Here is a 20,012-nt window from a genome sequence, read left to right as displayed (position 1 = left end):
GTGGGGTACCTTCACATCAGAGGTGAAAGAAGATGCCACTAATCTGTGGAGCAGGGCAGTGGGCAAGGCACAGAGCCCTGTTGCTTAAGGATTCTGACCTGAGACCAACTACCAGCTCACAGACTTAAATGGAAGAGAGCCAGTAGATTCTTAAGAATGCTGACTTGCCAAAGAAAGCGACCAAGCAATGTCTGAAATTGCCCATCCCACAGGGCAACCCTTGAACTTGTATCCACCAGAAAATCTGTTGTTAAAGCAATGACTCTCCTTGAAAGACACATGCCCACTAAGATGTTGGCTAGGCAATGGACAGGGCAGCTACACACAAACACAGAGCTGGGGACCAAAATCTTGGCTGACTGAGGGACTTGTTTTACTATCATGGTAAGGAATCCCCAATATTTCCTCAAGACTGCATGTACCATTGGCCAAGGACACCTGAAAGTGTTTCCCATGCACTTCTTCTCCAAATGGAGAATTCCCCTTCTGGAAATTCTTATTGCAGATGTACTGCCCCCCCCCCAACCCTACTGACTATATTGATGGTAGTGAAATTCAGAATTTAGTTCATAGTTTACCATCCTATGAGTTGCTACTTCCAGACATGATGGAGAGTATGAGGCATCTTCCAGAAAATATGAACTTGAACCCAAGTCCAGTAAGGGATGAGTCATAGGGCTTCACCCACTGGGGGAGGAGGTGAGTCTACATTAGCCAAGTGTGGGTATTTCTGATGATTATGTAGCATAAGGAGGGTGTACAGATGTTGAATTACCAAAAGGGTAGACAATAGGAGGATGTTACAGTCACTGTTTAACACTCATCTCCCCTCCTCCAGATAATAATCCCGATTTTGTTCTGTAACTACGCTTGATCTCACAGCTTGTATGGTTTAAAGAAAGCTAACTCCCCTCCCAGATCCAGGACCAGAGTGTACCGCCAACACTAAATTCACACTGGTGACCCTATGCAGACCTTCAGGACTGGATGGGGCTCTGCTTGGAGTGCCTCGGAGACAACGTTCTCTCTCTTTCCTCCTTCTTCTGGGGTAGGGTGTTGGGGAATATAAGTCTTGAAGCAACCATTTCGCTACCATGAGGGGAACCAATTGTGACCGAAGCCAACACAAGGAGGAAAAGTTGAAAGAATCAGAGATAGTGGAGCTGTGGCCCAGATTGTACCATACCCATCATTACCCTTGGGCTTTGGAGATATATAAGGTCTTCTTTGATGTTTGATCCAGTTGAAGCATTTTCTGTTATGTGTCACTAAACAACCATTACAGAGTGTGATAAATGCTAAAATAAAAATATGAAAAAGAGGGTGCCTGGGTGGCTCAGATGATTAAGCCTCTGTCTTCACTCAGGTCATGATCTCCTGGGATTGAGTTCCGCGACAGGATCCCTGCACAGTGGGGAGCCTGCTTCTCCCTCTGCCTCTCTCTCTATCTCTCATGAATAAATAAATAAAATCTTTTTAAAAGTATGAAAAATAGTAAAGAGAGGAGGTGGGTTAATTAGCAAAGAGGAGCAATTATTTCTTTTTTTTTCTTTAAGACCACTTTATTGAGATATCTTAGACTTAGAGAAATTATTTATATTAAGGTGTACAGTTTGATTGACATAGAGACACCAAAAAGAGCACCATGATCAAGCTCAACAACTTATCCATTAGTTCTATCTACATAGGTATTCTTTTCCATATGTGGGTGTGGGGAGATGTAATTTAAATCTGCCCTCTTAGAAATTTTGAAGCATGTGATACATTATTGTTAACTATTATTACAGAGGTGTATATTAGATGTTCAGAATGTATTCATTCCATGTAACTAACCTTGGTACCTTTTGACCAACATATAGTCATTTCTCCAGCCACAATTCTGCTCTCAAGAAGCAATGTTCCTTTAAGCATGGAGGATGGGAAGAGCAGCAGAGATAAACCCATCTCAGTTCTTAGCATTAAATGCACCTCTTTGGTGGAATTAACTGGACTCATCCGGGGCCATGATTGTACATTTCTCAGCCCATCCAGGTGGGAAAGGATGTGTTGAGGACTTTAGGGCAAGGATGTGTTGAGGACTTTAGGCCGCTGACATCCCTAAGTCCCCAATACATACTGGGTGTTGGAAGGAAACCTTCCATCTGTTGCCCCCATCCCTCAGAGGGCAGTCCCCCAGTGTCCCCCCTCACTGTGAGCAGCCAGCCACCACCTAACCCTGTTCTCTCACTGCTGTTACAGAAGATGGATCACATGTCTCCCAGGCTGAGAGCCTTCCTCTCTGAACCCATTGGAGAAAAGGATGTTGCCTGGGTGGACGGGATCAGCCGTGAGCTTGCAATCAACTTGGTCACCAAAGGTTTCAACAAGGTAATTCATTTTTTTCTTATTGCCCCAGCTTTGCTCTCCGGCCTCCCTTCCCCTAGCACTGCCAGATGGCAGCCACAGCTATGTGTCCCTTCAAGGGGCCATCACAGAGCAAAGCCGCCACTTGGCAGAGCGCCACTTGCTTCAACACTACCGACCCCTCATGCTTGGACAGCCCTGAGGGCCAGTAGATGATGAGCAAATTGAATGGCTTTGGCTCAGGCTGGGCTTGATTCCCTTGGTGTTCAAACACTCAGAGGTCAACAGAAGCGAGCCAGCCGCCCGAGTCTGGGGCTGAGCTGTCGGGATGGATGATTTGCCTACACTTCCTACCTCCTGGAAGAGGCTCATGGGGTTCTCACCTGCCCTACCAGGGCATCAACTTGGCAACGGCAGGTGGACTAACCGCAAACTGGGGTCTACACCAGAGTAAGAGGATGTCAATTGTTCTAAGACGTCACTCACAGCCCAAGAATGGCCTCAGGGGTATCCAGTGGAATCCGAACATTCTTTTCTATGTAGTTATTTGTTTTTTTAATGGTGCTCTTAAAGCTGATGGAACTTTAGGAGAGAATGAAGAACCCAAGAGTTCCCAAGGAGAGTGAGCACACACACAGGCAGATGCGAATTCACGCGGAGCATTGCACTCTTGGTCGAGAGATCTCGCCCACAGCTCCTTCTGCTCCTCTCCGGTTTTGTTCTTTTTTTTTTTTTTTTTAAATTCCCTCCGGTTTCTAATGTCAGTCTATACTGTGGTGCGGGGAGATGCTGCGGAAATGCCTGACGAGGCTGGGAACTGCTGCCCGCATGGCTGACGATCAGGAAGGTGTGCACCTACCCCGTGCCCAGCTGTTTCCAGGGGGCCTCTGAACTACTGGGCCTCTAGTTGTCTGGTTGAACCACTGCTTAATACCAGTTTTGAAACATTCTGAATATCACCCCAATCCACGGGCCCATTAATATCCACTGGGTGGTTTTGCCAGAAAGCTGGAGCTCCATGGCTGAGGTAGATTGGATTCTTTCCTCTCAGATAAAGGAGCTGGGACCCTTCCCAAGCAGGTAGTGAAGTAAGCAAGGCTGGTTAGGGAAGGCATTTTAAATTAACAATTCCTTTTTTGAAGGACCTGAGTGTCTCTTTTTCTTTTCTATTGTGGTGTAATGCACCAACATTGATATGAAGGGTCCGGTTCAGTGCATTTTTACATACACACACACACACGTATTTTTTAATGTATATGTATATATTTGTATATGTATAAGTATGTATGTATTTATATATATATTATATATATATGTATATGAACTCATGGAGGCACCCCCAGATTCAGTGATTGGATACCTCTAGAATGCCCAATGATCGCCTTGTGTCTCTCCCCCACCAATGCCATCCCCCAGTCTCAGAAGTACCCCATTGTTCTGGCTTCTCCTGCTTTGATTTAATGTTGGTTTTTGTTCTGTTTTTTGGTTTTTGATTTTTGTTTTTTGCTGTTGTTCAGCCAGACTCAGCCTCTTAGAAATATTTTTGTTCACACGCAGTGAATTTCATGAATTTCACCTTTTTTAGGACACAGTTCTGCAAGGTTTGACAAATGGATGCGGTCATGAACCCACTACCACAATCAAGACACGGAGCAATCCCAACACTTCAGAATGTTCCTTTGTACCCTCTGTGCCCTTCATAGTCCCCACCCTCAACCCCTGACAACCACTGATTTGTTTTCTATCCCTAGAGTTTTGTCTTTTCCAGCCTCACTGTGTTTAAAATGAGGATTATGGGGGGGGGGGGGCAAAAAGCATATTTAAGATAAAGGAATGAATGAATAATGGGTAAATTTCAGGCATCCCAGAACTTAATACACAGAGTCAGAGCTGTAGAGAAGAGGAAACTGTGCCTGTGTGTGGCCAGGCCCCTCTCACGTTCATGACCTGCTGGTGAGCAAGGTGACCAGCACACCACCTCCAGGCCTTACTCATTCCTAGGGTCGCTAATTTCAAGCACTCACGTAGGGGATTTCACCTTTCTCCTTTGCTTTGAGCCCCTGACACACCTGCGAATGAGATTAGGGGTTCCTTATCTCCACTTCACAAAGGAGAAACAACTCCTCAGAGTTAGTGTCTTGATCAAAGCCCCAGGTGAGGACAAGAATGGCGGTAGATTGCGTGTTCACAAACCACACAGGAAGACCTGGGTCCCGGTGGTTACCAAGGCAGGGAGGGGGCCTACCCTGGGATTCAGTGGTAAGACTCTGTTTGGGCTGGAGCCTGGCTGAACCTGTGAAACGATCCAGGAGACCCGATGTGGCTTCTACAAAGAAACCACTTGAACAAAGCACTTGAACAAGTGCTTTGGGGTGAGAACTGGTCAGTGCATAGGACCAGCAGGAAGAGCCTCCAGGACAGGCAGATCCTGCAGGGAAAGGGTCTCAGATTCAGCATATAAAAATGCAGGTGCTTTTATATTTTTGTAGACTTTTATTTTAGAGCAGTTTTAGCTTCACAGCAAAATGAAGCTGAAGATGCAGAGATTTCTCATGTACCCCCTTGTCCCCCACCGACATGAACATCCTCTCTCATGAGCCATACCCCTACCAGAGTAGTACATCTATCACCATCAAAGAACTTACATTGGCACATCGTAATCAGCCAGGGTCCGTAGCTTATATTAGGGTTCACTCACAGAGATTCTGTAGGTTTGGACAAATGTGTGATGACATATATCCCCCATTTTAGTAAGCTGTTTCACTGGCCTAGAATCCTCTGAGCTCCTGGATTTTTATACTCTGCGTGCAGGAGACCTTAGGGAGGGACAGCTTTCTGGGTCTCCTGCTATCTATCCTCCGTCTTTGTGGGCCTCTGCTGAGGCCCAGTTGTCCCCTCCCCCAGCTTTGTTATGACTTTGAAAACTATTGCTTCTTCTGTGGATTCACCCAACTCTCTTCCGGACCTTGACAGTCAAAAATTTGGCTGCATTCTGTCTGAGGGATTTAGTGCCTGCCCTGCTCCCGGGCAGTCAGCCTTGGTAGATCTAGATCTCTGAGAATCTAGATCTCTGCTGTCTGCTACGGTGGCCAGTGGCCATTGGTACCTGCGGAATACCTGTCTGAATAGAGATGTATTATACATATAAAGTGATTTCAAAGATTTAAGATTTTAAAATACCCCCTCCCAAGGCAAAGTTGTAATTTTGTTGTTGTTGTTGTTGTTGATTACATGTTGAAATTTTATTTTTTAAAATGTGGGAGAAAATAAAGCATATTATCAGAACGAATTTCACCTGCTTCATTGCCCCCCCCCTTTTCCTGTGGCTCCTGGAAAACTAAAAATTATATATGTGGCTGGCTCATATTAAGGTGTTGGTCTAGACTTAACAGCAGAAGGGCCTGAAGAGACAACAGAATGACCTGGAAGGGAAAATACGTTGGTGCACAAGGCGTTCAAGAGGCTTTCCATGGCCTGGCTCTAGCTCTGTCTTATATTCCGCTCCCCAACCCACTCCACACCCAAGCCAGACAGTTCATGAAGCACAAACACAGATGGGACCACCTGCCTGCAGGCCTCTCTTGAAATGGACATTCACCCCCTCCAGGACTCCATTCGCAATGAACCTTCTCCAGGAAGAAAGCCTTCCTTCCGCATGCCCACCCCAGCCTAACAAGGTTGTGCTACTGAACACTGAGTATTCAATAGGACCCCCTGCTGGGACATCTGTCCTGTTGACTATTCTTTCCACACACAACCCACACTCATGCTAGAGAGACACCGCTTGCCTTTGGGGCTCTCCCATGTCTCCCATGAAGCCCAGGATGGTTCTATGATCTTTGTGCTCCTCTTTTCCCCGTGAAAACCCTGCCCAGGGATGAGTGAATTTCCAGGCACTCAGTAAATTCAGGGACTTTGAACAGTGCCCTATGGAGAGGGTGCATAACCAGGAGGAGAACCCTGAAGTCATCCAATCCAGAGAATCTGGTTTGGTTCAATATTCTTCGAAGATGTTAGAAAGTTCTATCCTTAAGCCCGAATCTTCCTCCTGAAAGATAGTTGGAAGATGGGGGAGGGGTATGTGTTCTGGGTGCCCACCTGCTCCCTAAGGCTCTCCTAACAGCAGAATTTGTGCATGATGTTTGTTGTATGTCAGGCTCTGTCCTCAGAAAATCCTATAAGGTATATATACTGTTTTACTGATGGGGAAACAGGCACAGAGTGGCCACATGACTTGCTCAAAGTCTCTCCGGGTGAAAGTGGTGATATTTGCATCTGGGCAGACAATGTCTGGGGGTGGTGGGGGTAGTCATGCAGAGACCCCCCCACTGCCCGATGTCTGGACCCTGCAAGGAGACAGTCATGCAACTTTTGGGTTACCCCACCTAGGATTGCCAGATGAAATCAGGGTCCTCCTTCATTAAAGCTGAATTTTAGTTAGAAAATAATTTTTTAGTGTACATAAAGCCCAGGGAGACATGGAGAAGAAAGAAGAAGAGGCAAGCCCTGCATCAGATCAAACATTTGCCCTAGAGACAAGGAGTTTTAAACCAGAAACGATTGAGAAATACTGGATTTTCAAGATTGTCCCTGGCTACCAGCGGTGGTGAAGGCTGAAGAGCCAGCATCCGGTTAGAAGAAAAGAGAGTCATCGATCCCACAACAAATTCTTGTGGCCACCTAAGTGCACTGACTCTAAGCCTGGAAGAGCTGGCAGCTGCAGGCAGACATGTCGGAGAAGCCTCTCGGAGAGTCAACAATGGCTAAGACCATTGATGTGTTTGCAAAGGTCATGTGATGGACGGAAGGTACAACCCCTTGTGAAACATGCAGGGTGTCAAGGAAACAAATGAGTGTCAGCTTTATGCCAATAAGAAAACAGTGACCAAAAGAAAAGAAAAGAAAAGAAAAAAGAAAAGTCCAGGTGTCACGGTGAAGACAGAAAATTTTCACTGGCATGAACCAGGCCCAGCCAGCTAACCCTACAGGAAGATACAAGGCCCCTTGGTCCCTCTACTGAGGGCTTCAAGATGGCCACAGCAGAGCATTAGGCCAAGGGGACCTCTGTCCAGGGTGGTGGGGGTAACCACGTCTACTCAACATTTCCACATCTCTGCGTCACCCTCCCCGCAGCCAGATTTTTGTGAGCTTTGGTCCAAGAAGGGAGAGGTGGGGGGTTTGCTCCTCCTTGGTTAGGGGCTTGCTTGCTGGAGCCAGAGGAGAAACAGAACAGGCTTTGGGCATGGGGACCATGACGATGGCCTCCCTTGGGAACAGGGTTGAAACAGGCTAACTTTTCATCCCCACCACTGGAGGGTGGCAGCGTGAGTGGATGAGGGACGGTCAGGTGGCAACTTCGTTCCAGAGGGCCTTCTTCCTGTAGCGTTCCTGGAAAATTTGCCTCTGGTCCTATATGTCATGTGTTCCTGGCTTCCTGGCTGCTGAGGCTGATGGGGGTGGAGAGGCTCTGATCACCCAGCCAGCTGATGCCAGCAGCAGGGCCTCCGAGGCCAGATGCAGATGGTCAGGATGGGCAAGCATGGGGCTCAGGAAGACAGATATCAACCTCTCGGATTCTCAGTGGGACAGGGTTAAAATGTGCCAGGGGTCTGGAGCCCGTCAAAGGCATTCACGGGCCACTTACTATTATCATTATTACTATTACTTATCATCATCACTGATGTTTTTTCTCCCTGTACAGAGCCACCTTGCTCCTTGATTCTGTTATCCACGTCTGCACCCCCCACCCCCACACCTACTGGGGCACCTGGCTCAATTAACATTCAATAAATGTTTTTTTTTTTCCAATTTCCAAAAAAAAAAAAATTTTTTTCCAATGTTGAGCTAAAAAACATCTCCATAAAATCACCACTGAAAATACGAGGATACTGATGATGTAAAATGAGATTGTTCTAAGCAACAATACAGCTTTTGTAGAAAGACAATTCAAAGAGCACTTGAAAGCGACCATGACAACCTGGATGTTTTATTTTAAATCTTTTCAACAACTGGACCATGACTAAAAATAAGAAACCCCAAGCTCCAACAGCTTGGGTACATTTTACAACTGCAATTCAGCGTTTAATTTCTTTTTTTAAAAGAAAAATATGTTCCCTTTGGTTAAGATGAAGTTTGCTTTGTTTTATGTAACTGAAAGTAAACAGACAGCAGCAGGTTTTCCTGGAGAAGGCCCAGGACGGCAGGCGAGGACACTGGTTCTCACTCCCTCCAGGCTGGAGAGCCCCCACACCAGCCACAAGAGACGGGCATTTATGTGACCTTAAATCTCCAGGCTTCACCATTTAGTGAGCAACTGGGTCAGTATGTGGCCATGTGGTCTTGGATGTCCCTTTCCCCAGGTAGCCCTTGCTCCTAGTCAGTAATCATTGATAAGATTATCAAAAGATCAGTGAAAAGCTGAAGAGTAGTAGTTACAAAACGAGAGAATCCCGAAGAGCTATCAGTCCTGGTATACTTAATATTACTTACGTTTTTTCACACACGCAGACTCTTCAGAAGGGAAGGATGGGCGAGGTTTATCACATGTTAGGTTCCATGCCCGTCCCACCGGCTGAGCATTCCAGGACAGTCTCCTTAGTTTCTCACATTGAATCCACGCCGTTCACTTTGCAAGGTGGGGCAGGGCACGTTGTGTGGCTTTAAAGCGATGCAGAAACTGAAACCTGGATTCTCGGGGTCCTCGCTTCAGCTTCTGGGAGTTGTCTGCGGTCACACAGCTGGTTTGCAAGAACAAACTGGTGTTAAGATGCCCTTCATCTACCAGGCCCACATGCAGCAGCTCTTGGTGGAAGGAGCTTTTGTTCCTAAGGGAGCATGTGGCAGTGTCTGGAGGCGGTTATGACCGTCACCATTTGGGGGCATCTAAAGGGTAGAGATTGTGGATGTGGCTAAACTCGCTGTGATGCACAGGACAGTCCCCACCCCACCCCAACAGCACAAAATTATCCACAATGTCAACAGTGATGAGAGTTAGAAACTCTGCAAGATCGACCCGAGAAAGCAATGGAGCGGGGAGCATCTCTGAGTCCTCTTTTTGTGTGCATGCATGTGTGTGCATATGTGTGTGTGTGTCAAGAAGAAATACTAAGGGCGCTGGATGGCTCAGTTGGTGTAGCATGCCACCCTTGATCTTGGGATTGTTAAGTCTGAGCTCCATGTTGGATGGAGAGATTACTTAAAATCTTAAAAAGAGAGAGATTGATTTAGAGAGAAAGAGAGAAATGTTAGATCAGGGATTAGAATGGAGTATGCTAGGCTGTTGCTACTCAAAATATTGTCCCTGGACCAGCACCTGCTGGGGACATGTTCAAAATGCAGACTTCCAGGCCCCTCCAGACTTCGTGAGTCAGAACCTTCCTTTTGACAAGGTCCCACATGATTTATGCACTCATTAAAGTTGAGAAAGACAGGTTCTGGTTTACCCCAGGCAGGACACACCACCTCCCAACCCCAACCTGAGAGATCTGCATTTCACTTGGCTTCCCATCTCACCAAGGTCCAGTCCCAGAATCCCCATCACCCAGGTGCTGTCCTTGGCCCTCAAACCTGATCTGTGCCCCTTCCTTCCATGTTCACGTGAGTCCTGGTGTGGGAGAAGAGCAACTCTGAACAGGTTTATTATAACCTTTCCCATTTTTCTCCCTGCCTCTCCCCGGCCCCACAGGCTTACATCCTCTTGGGACAGTTCCTTCTGATGCATAAGAATGAAGCAGAGTTCCAGAAGTGGCTTATCTGTTGCTGCGGCGCGACCGAGTGTGAGGCCCAGGAGAGTTCTCACTGTCTGAAGGAGTGGTGCTCCTGCTTCCTCTAGACACACACCTCCTTGCTCTGATGCCTGGGTAAATGGCGCACTCTGTACTGGCACCCAGGCTTGGGGTCATTATTTTTGTGTTTAACTGTGCTATTTGTTCATTATACAAAGTAGTTCACGAAGATAAAAGAGGACAGGCAAAAGACGACGGGCCCCCAAATTTCCAACCTGGAAACAACTGTCACTCACCTCCCATGCATGCCAAACATCTCAGGCATAAATTTATATAAATCAAACTTTTATTTTAAAGTGGAGATTAAGTTTTAAGCTGGTGTATTGGTTCTATGTGTTGCTGCATAGCATGTGAACCCAAAGCAAGGAGGCTTAAACCAAAGAATTTTACCTCACACAGCCTCTTAGGGCCAGGAACCTGAGAGTGGCTTAGCTGGGTGGCTCTGTCTCCAGGTCTCCCACAAGCTGGGCAGCTGGGCAGCAGTCATCTGAAGGTTTGACTAGGGCCGGAGGATCCACTTCAAGCCATTGCACTCACATGGCTGTTGACTGAAGTCCTCCGCTGCGCCTTACGTGGGGCTACTCACGGTGTGGCATCTAGCTTCCCCCAGAGTGGTTCACCCAAGAGGGAGTAAGAGAGCAAGCAAGAAGCCACAGTGCCTTTTACGACCCAGTCTCTGACTCACCTTATATCACTTCTGCCTTCTTCTATTTTTAGAAGCAAGTCATTAAGTCCTCAAGAAAATTAAACTTTCTTGAAACAGCAACTAATACAGCAGAAATATTTTTCAGAGCATTGTAGTTAGGTTTCTGAGATATAAGTTATAGTCACCAAAAGTTGCCCTTTTTAGGTATGTAGTTCTATGACTTTTGACAAATGCATAGTCCCATGACCACCTCCAGAATCAAGACGGAGAACACTTTCTTTGCCCCAAAGAGTTCCCTAATGCCCCCCCATTCCCCTCCCCAACCCTTCCCAACCAATGATCTGGTTTTTGTCCTAATAGTTTTGACATTTCCAGAAAGCCAAATGAATGTAATCACACAATATGTTACCTTTTAAGAGTGGCTTCTTTCACTTAGCATAATTCAGTTGAGATGAATCCATTATACAGGCCTTATAAATTCAAGAAAATGTTGGCAGATGTTGTGGGTGCATGACCCCATATCCTTTGGCATTCACTGTTATAACAGTGCCCAGTAACTTCCCTCAGCAAGCAACTGAGTAGCCTCTGCCAACAAGGACCTCTGGCTGTAGGAGTGGGGATCCACCCAGGCACAGGGCAAGGAGGAAGTGCCTGGGAGTTAACACCCGGTCATGGGTGGAAGTTGATGGCTAAATGCCTCAGCTTCCTTGTGCTTTGCGTGGGACAGCTCTCAGGTGGTATCGCCCAGCTTCCCTGTGGTGTTAAGCCCAGCTGCCCACAGTGGCCCCCTGCCCTTTTCACACCCCTAGGCATTTGCTTTCTTCCCCTCCCACTCTGCTACCAGGGGTTCCTGGGCACACCTCTCTAGGAAATAGTCAATTTTAGTCTCAGTCTGGTTCTAGAAAAACCCAACTTAAGGCAAATTGCTAGAATTTAATTTTATTTCAACAGAAGAAAGAAAAGTGGAACTGAGAGAATTAATTGAACTTCATTGAATTTTTTTCTTCATTACTAGATATAGTACTTTCTAAATAAATTTCTTCCAAGTGTAAAAAGTAGTAAGAGAGGGGTTAGTGTGATTAGGTATATTTTAAACTCTGTTTTTCAGTATTAGATGGTATAAATTTCCATTTTTAAAAAGAGAAATAAGAGTAAAAAAGAAATTAGCACTCTTACTTCTCATTTTAAAAAATTGGCTTTAATATTATTTTTAGTTTGTCAAGGTTTGTGGCATTTATATGCTTCCCATAAACTTAATCCCTGCAGTTGTTCAGTCTCAGTTGTATGTTTTTGAGCTTATCATCAACCCTTGTTGGTATATTATTTTATACCTGGCTTTGTCACTCCTGAATTCTTTGTTTTGATACACTTCTCTGTTGGTTGAGTTGGGTGATTATATTAGTCAGAATAGGTCAGATTACGCTGCTTTAACAAACAATCCTCCAAAGCTCAATGATTTAGCCAGCAAATGTTGATTTCTCTTTTAGGCTTCATATCAAGTATATGCCATCAGGAGAGTTCTGTCCAGTGTAATCACTCTGATGGTTAGGTAGATGGAAATTCTCTTTCAATACATGCTTGAGGTACCTGGCTAAATCAGTCAGAAGAGTGTGGGACTCTTGATCTTGGGATCATGAGATTGAGCCCCATGTGGGTTATAGAGATTACTTCAATAAATAAAACTTAAAAAAAAATGCTTCTATGAGTACCACAGTGGTGGCAAAGTGCCATGGTGGATTACACACTATATTTCAAAGCCTCTACCCAGAGTGATATATTCCACATATGCTCACATTTCACTGTGAACAAAGCAGCATTTGTTCACATTTTATCATGAACAAAACAACAAAGCAAGTCACATGGTCAAACCTAACTGCGAAGGGTCAAGGACTCTTCTGAGCTCAGAAGCAGCAGAAATATTTGGTGATAGCACTAATCAAGACCACAGTCATCAGTTTGATTCAATGCTTTTTCCCTGTATGCTTTACAATGTTAGATTTCCTAAGTTCATGATATGACTGGGATATTTCCATTGGGGTCTGTTTAACTCTTTCTGGCTCTGCTTCTCTAGTTGTCCCCAAGGAGAGCCAACTGGCTGGCCCAAAGACTTAAAAAGCTCCATCTCCTAAGGCCTCAGGTTCTGACCATCCAGAGCCCTTCTCTTGCTCCCTCCTGTACAGCCCATCCTTGCATTAATTCCCTACTGAGATAGTTGTGAGACTTAGAGGTCACTCATTTTCTTAAGATTTTATTTATTTATTTATTAGAGAACACTCGTGCATGAACGTGCAAATGTGGGGTGGGGGAGGGTGGGCAGTGGGAGAGGAAGAGAGAATCTGAAGCAGATTAGACTCTGAGCACCCAAGCCGAAACCAAGAGTTGGATGCTTAACTGACTGAGCCACCCAGGTACCCCAAAGTTACTCATTTTCTAAGACAAGAGCTTTTGGCTCTAGGGAAAGGAAAGTGGGAAGTAGCCTTTTTCTTCCCTCCATTTTCACACACCTCCCATATTGCTGAAATTTGTCCCTTTAATCGGGTTGATATCTAGGATCACATAGGAAGATTAGGGAAATGAGAAACTTGGAGGAGATGGGCTTCCAACGTTAAGGAGCCTCAATAGGGGACCCTAGCACAGATAATTGAAAACCAGGGTACATGTTTTTTGTGTAGTGTAACTGGAGGAACACTGAGGATGAATCCTGTTCTCCATTATTTTCTCTACAGACATTAGGAATGCTCCCCATCATCCATTCATTCTCCTGTGCTGATTTTTTTCTCATAAATAAAATTATTGGCCCCAATTCTTCACCCTCCTGTTTTCCACCTTTGTCATGTGATTTTGCAGTCCCTCCCATTAGAGGCAGAATAACTCCCAGTCCCTTGACTTAGACTTGACCATGATTTGCTTTGGCCAATAGTATAAATTTGAAATGGCAGCATGCCAGTTCTGAGCTTCATTGTACATTTCCACTTGCTCTCTCATATCTCTGTCAACGTTGGAAGAAGAGCTAGCTCCTTGGATAACTGCTGTCCCTTCAGGGTCCTAGAATGAACCCCAGTGAAACTGATGTGAGCCCAATTGGCAGCAAGGACCCGAGGCCAGCCAGACCTGCAGCTTGATGGAAAGTTGTCCAGCAGAGCCTACCCTAAATCAGCCAACCCTCAGCCAACTCACAGATGTGTGAGCAGGAATAAAGGATTGCTATGCAAAGCCACTAATGTTTGGGACATTTTGCTATGCAACAATGTCTAACTGATGCATTCCTTCTAGCCTAACACATGTCCTCACCCTGGCAAACAGTGCTGCATTAAAACCCAACCAAACCTTTCAGTGGAACAGCAGTCCAGGATGGGTGAAAGAATATTGCCTCTGAAGGTAGCCAGGCACAGTTGTGAATACCAGCTCTGCCAACCAGCACCTTATCCTGAGTAAGCTACTCAGGATAAGTAGGGTTTCTTTACCCATAAAACCGGGGCAGGAAGGTGATTACTCTGCCTTGAAGGTTGGACTACTTGAAATAGTATGTGTTAGATACATGGTTCAGAGTAGAATCTCTGTCTCTGTTATTGGGCTCTCCTCTGAGCCTGACCCCCTGAGTGCTTGGTCATCCCATGACACTTGGGAAAGAATTCATAACTCTGAGCTGGAAGCGAGCCCAGCTATCAGCTTATCCCATTCTGTTCCACCATATGAGTACAGGACACTGTACATTATACACTCGTTAGGGAGATGAGTGGATAAGAAAGGACAAGCAGTAAAAATTAGATTTTGACCAGGATCTTATAGGGTCCCATCAGCCACTGATCCCCAAAGGCATTTTCAAGGACACTTAAGAGGGCACATGTGTCCTCAGCCATGTCAAAGGTTTATCTTCTGCTTGACAGGAGAGTTGTTTCAATGACTTGGGAAAGGATTGGTGCCTGAGAATATTTACCAATTGTCACAGATTTGAGTAGCATCTTAATCAGGAGCCAACCATATGCAAGGAGGGGGCTGAGTAACGACTCTTAGTCCAATATCTGTAGTTTGAGGGTATCTGTGAATTAATAAATGATTTCAGTTAGTATTTATGGAGCGTCTAAGGTTCTTTTTTTTTTTTTTAAAGATTTTATTTATTTATTTGACAGACAAGAGATCACAAGCAGGCAGAGAGGGAGGCAGAGAGAGAGAGGAGGAAGCAGGCTCCCCACTGAGCAGAGAGCCCGATGTGGGGCTCGATTCCAGGACCCTGAGATCATGACCTGAGCTGAAGGCAGAGGCTTTAACCCATTGAGCCACCCAGGCACCCCGCGTCTAAGGTTCTATGCATGGTTAGATGCTAAGGGAAAGGCAAAGGGAATAGCAAGTTTCTCTGGCTTCGAGTAGCTTACAGCTTAACAAGAGATGATTGGAAGATGGGGGGGGGGGAGCAGCCAAGTTGTTAGAAGGTGTATCTTAGCTTGTACAGTCCCAAAAGTATATCTCATGACAAGGGTCTAAAGGAAAGTAGTGCATTCAGGAATGTTCCCAGGAAATGACAGTCGGGGAATGGGCTGTGTGGCAGGAAGGAGAATGCAGCCAATAAAGGTGTTCGTTCCATCTCTGCACTGTGGGCAACTGACCTCAGTCCTGCCCAGGAGATTCTGGGAGCAGCGTAGTGCAGACACCTCACCCTGGGGTAACTTAACACCTGCTCTTAATAGTCATTTATTGAGGACTGCTCCCACAGGAAGTGAATCCCTCAGCTCTCGAACTTGCCACGTGGGGAAATTGAACCTCACCGAGAGGAGGTCATGTATTGACAGCTCAAGGTCAAGCCAGCCGCATGCATAGGGGTGGTAAAAGGTGAGGGCGCATGCGGTGTGGGGTGCCCATAGTTCCTGCTAAAGGCTGGATTTTGGAGTAGGACAGGTCTAGCTTTGAAGACAGTCCATCCCTTACCACTGGTTATAAAACCCTTTGGAAAGTCATCCTGTCGGCCTGACTGCCCATCTGTAAAATAGCGATAATAGTATCTGCCCAAGAACTGTGAAGATTAAGTTTCCTGGCACCCAACAAGAGCTTCATACATAGTAACTCTAAAAACCTAAGTATTAAGATGTGAAGCACTGAACATTTATTGTAATTTTTAGAAAGGAGAGGTGGAAATTAATGAGAGTGGTCAGGGAAGGCTTCTTGGAGGAGGTGACATTTGAGCTTGGTGTTAGAGGGAGGTCAGGATTAAACAAGCTGTGGATGAGGAAGAGAGTGGGAAAGAAGAAGGGGCAGGAGAAGGAGCTATGAGAGGAAACAAAAACCCAGACGGCCCAGAAAGAGTGAGTTGTGGGAACCTGTAGAGTCCCTACAAGCTCTCTGTCTTAGCCAGGTTAGTGCTTGGCAGCAATGTGTGGGGATGGGGACCTCAATGGTGCCAATAACCCAGAACAGGGCAGCTTCGCTCCCTGCATCTAAGAAAGATCTTGCTTTACAACCAACAACCCTTTACTCTTCCTTGTACCCACACCCCTTACACAACTTTGTAGCTCCTCCTGCCAAGAGGCAAAGTCTACCTCCCTTCCTGTTGAATCTGGGCTAACCTTGGGACTTGTTTTGGCCAAAAGAATATGACAGATGTGACACTGTGACAGTTGTGAGCCTAGGCTTCTGCTTGCTCTCCTGTACCCTTGGGATGATCATGCCAACAAGCCCGAGCTAGCTTGCTGGAGGATAAGAGACACACGGGCCAGTTGTCTCCATTGCCTTGGTCAACAGCTAGCCAACAGTTGGCTATGAGAGTGAGGCCACCCTGGACCAGATCCCATGAGTGAGTCCAGCTGAGATCATCCCATGCCTGGCCCAGAGCCAGAAAACCACCCAACGAGCCCAGAAACCCATAGAAAGAAATCTTATTATTTTAAGCCGCGATGTTTGGTGGTAGTTTGTGATGCTGCTAGAGCAAATAGCTAGAATGTGTGACCCTCAGGGCATGGAGCATCTCCAGGTGTAAGATGGAAAACTGCTTATTTTGCAGAGGGCACCCTGAGTGATATCCTGGCAAATGGTGATAATGGGAGGGATCCCATGGTTCATACGCAAAAGCCAAGCAATGGTGATGGTGTGGTGTGGGAAACAATGGCAGCAAAGCTTTGAACTAAGTATTTTGTAAAGAGCGTGGCTCAGAGTGGAAGAAGGTAGGATAAAACTGGGACAATCTCAGAGGGCAAGGCAAGAGTTATCAATGGTGGGGGGCAGGGTGATTTATTCCTGGAAATTTCTGAAAATACTGAGTCATGGGAATAAGCCTTTAGCAAGTATTTTTGGAAATATGTGTGTATATGGATGTGTGTGTGTATCTATTTACACATATGTGTATATACGTGTGTTTGTATGTATATGTGTCACTTCTATGTGTCTACATACATGTATGTATATGAGTATATGTGCATGTATGTGGGTTTATATATGTAGATACATAACTTTTCAATGTTTGGTGCTCTAAATACAGAAATGCAGAAATAGGAATGTTTGAGCACACACAGCACCAGGCTAGCACCCCAAATCCTCCCAGGGGGAGTGTCTCACAGATGAGAAAACTGAGGACCAAAGAAATCGATTCTGCAAGTCGCTTCACTCCAGGTCTCCCTCTATAGCCAAGCCTCTGGTTTATCATTGAACACACTCTGCTGTTGTATTACTTAACTGGGCCCTGTGACTGGATCTTTCTGGACCAGTATTAGGGGCTACTGGATAGTGCCACTGAGTGGGTGTGGGAACCACAGACAAAGCACCTGACTTGTCTGTGCCATGAGGAGAAGATCTGATTCCCCTGTCTCCCAGCTTGGCTTCGAAGAGAGCTCAAAAATAAACATAAAGTGGAGAAGGGAGTTGAGGGAAATTGGAAGTGGAGGTGAACCATGAGAGACTATGGACTCTGAAAAACAATCTGAGGGTCTTGAAGGGGCGGGGGGTGGGAGGTTGGGGGAACAAGGTGGTGGGTATTAGGGAGGGCATGGATTGCATGGAGCACTGGGTGTGGTGTAAAAACAATGAATACTGTTACGCTGAAAAGAAATTTAAAAAAATAAAATAAACATAAAGACATTTTAAACATAAAAGGAGGTAGGAAGCCTGACAGCAGTGTGTTAGGTTGTTATTACCCTGTTTCGTTCCGGACAACAGCTATAGATGATTAATGGTGGTGGTGCCTCTTTATATCTCATGGTTTACACACAGGAGTTGGTACCAGTTGGGCTGGGCTGTGACTGAAAAAAAAAAAAAAAAAAAGTCCACAAAGCTTTCTGTCCCAAAGCTTTCTGTCTTACTCACCTCGTATGTTCATCTCAGGTCTGCTGGGACTGTTCTGTGTTGCTGTGACTCTAGGACCCAGGCTGACGGAGCAGCCCCCCTCCTGAAAGTTCAAAGTTTACCTCCACAGAAAGAGCCTTGGGGATGGCTCGCTCATGTGGGCAATAATATGCTCCAGCTCGGAAGTGACATGTCACTTTCACCAAAAAATCATTGGCCAGAACGAGTCACGTGGTGCCATCCAGCCCCAATGGGACCAGGTGGTGCTGTCTGCTGGAAAATTGGAGCATACGTCACAAATCACTGCCATGGTGGGTGAGGAAGGTGGAAGAGATTCCCAGAAGGTCCCCGAGACGGCTCTGTTCCATGCCATACTTGTGCCTTTTCTTTGTCATTTTGCAAACTTGCCACCATTACTGAAATAGAGGAGAAAATCGATAACCTGCTCCCCTACCCTCCATAAAAACCCTACCATCCAATATTTTATTGTATTCCTTTTCAGTCTTTCTTCAGTGGCATGGGTATATGTTCATTAAGAACAGCTTTATTGAAATATATTTCATATGGCATAAAATCCACCCCTTTAGAATGTACAATTCAGGAGTTTTTTGTATATTCACAGAATTATGCAAGCCATCACCACTATTTAATTTCAGAATATTTTTATCACCCCCAAAAGAAACCCCATTAGTAATGAGCAGTCACCCCCCCAGCCTCTCATCTACTTTCTATCTCTATAGACTTACCTATTGTGGACACTTCATGTAAATGGAATCATACAATATGGGGTCTTTGGAGACTGGCTCCTTTGACTGAGCATAAAGTGTTCAAGTTTCATCTGTGTTGTAGTGTGTCCATGTGTCCATGTTTTTTGTGTGCATTTTTAAAAAAACACATTGAGGGCACCTAGGTGGTTCAGTTGGTTAAGGGTCTGCCTTTTGCTCAGGTCATGATCTCAGAGTCCTAGGATCGAGCCCTGCATTGGGCTTTCTGCTCAACAGGGAGCCTACTTCTCCTTCTTCTGCTCCCTCTGCTTATGATCTCTCTCTCTCCCTCTGTCCAATAAATAAATAAAATCTTTAAAAAAATAAAAAACAAATTGAGATCCTATCAAACATCAGTTATCCTGTTCCCTTTATATGTTTTGTTTTCCCTCCTCAATCTTTGGAAAATAGTTTTTACCATTTCTATAGCAATTCATCAAATGTATGTACAATACTGGGTTGAATTATGCCCCTAGTTTTGGGCGTTTAGCTGTTTATTGGCTTTTTAGAGCCAAATAAAAACAAAGCTTTTATGAGTAGCTATACATTTTTTTATTGAATGAATGAATGGATGGTTGGATGGATGGATGGATGGATGGATGAAGCCATAAATATAACATTTCTCATTCTTTCCTTAAGGAAGATGGCTAAAAATGGGTCTAAATGGGTGAATAAACAGGGACATTTTAAAAGTGTTTCAATCTTTTTTTAAAGATTTATTTATTTATTTGAGAAAGAGGAAGAGAGAGAGAGAGAGAGAATCCCAAGCAGACTCACTACTGAGGTAGAGCCTGGTGCTAAAATCAAGAGTCAGTGCCTTAAGCGACTGAGCCACCGAAGTTCCCCTAAGGCTTTTGATTCTTAATGCTAATGCTTTTCTAGAAAGCTGAGTCAGTCTGCTAAACATGGCTTTGAGTTAGCTGGACCACATGTCACTCAAAGTAAACCAATTCCTTACCGTGGCCCAGTATGCCCTGCACAGTCGGGACCCATTCCTTCTCCAGCTGCCTCTTCTCTGCCCACTGACTTTCTCCGATCTAGCTGCTGGCCTCTTTGTTGTCGCTTAAACACCTGGACCCACTCCCTAGCAGTGGGTTCAATGGGCTTGCAATGGCTGTTTTCTGTGCCTGGAACACGTTTCCCCAGTCTCCCCATAGCTCACTCACCTACTTCCTCATTAGAACCTGGCCCAGTGCTGGGCCTGGGTGG

The 20,012-nt window shown here is 45.4% G+C and overlaps 1 protein-coding gene across 1 annotated transcript; it reads left to right on the top strand.

Moving 5' to 3' along the window:
- Positions 1-2,241: 2,241 nt before the first annotated feature.
- On the top strand, positions 2,242-10,174 carry BANF2 (BANF family member 2). Its single transcript, XM_059407896.1, has 2 exons — positions 2,242-2,367; positions 10,028-10,174. Exons 1-2 carry the CDS (start codon positions 2,242-2,244, stop codon positions 10,172-10,174), a joined length of 273 nt encoding a protein of 90 aa, XP_059263879.1.
- Positions 10,175-20,012: the final 9,838 nt, after the last annotated feature.

This window comes from Mustela nigripes, chromosome 7 (assembly GCF_022355385.1).
Source record: "Mustela nigripes isolate SB6536 chromosome 7, MUSNIG.SB6536, whole genome shotgun sequence".
Classification (NCBI taxonomy): domain Eukaryota; kingdom Metazoa; phylum Chordata; class Mammalia; order Carnivora; family Mustelidae; genus Mustela; species Mustela nigripes.
Note: the sequence above shows the minus strand (reverse complement) of the source record. Positions and strands in the feature narration are given on the sequence as shown.

Excerpts from the sequence above, each read along its gene's own strand:
- BANF2 (XM_059407896.1), top strand. The coding sequence starts at position 2,242 with ATGGATCACATGTCTCCCAGGCTGAGAGCCTTCCTCTCTGAACCCATT. Across the intron at positions 2,368-10,027 it reads TCACCAAAGGTTTCAACAAG|GCTTACATCCTCTTGGGACA; the intron begins GTAATTCATTTT and ends CCGGCCCCACAG.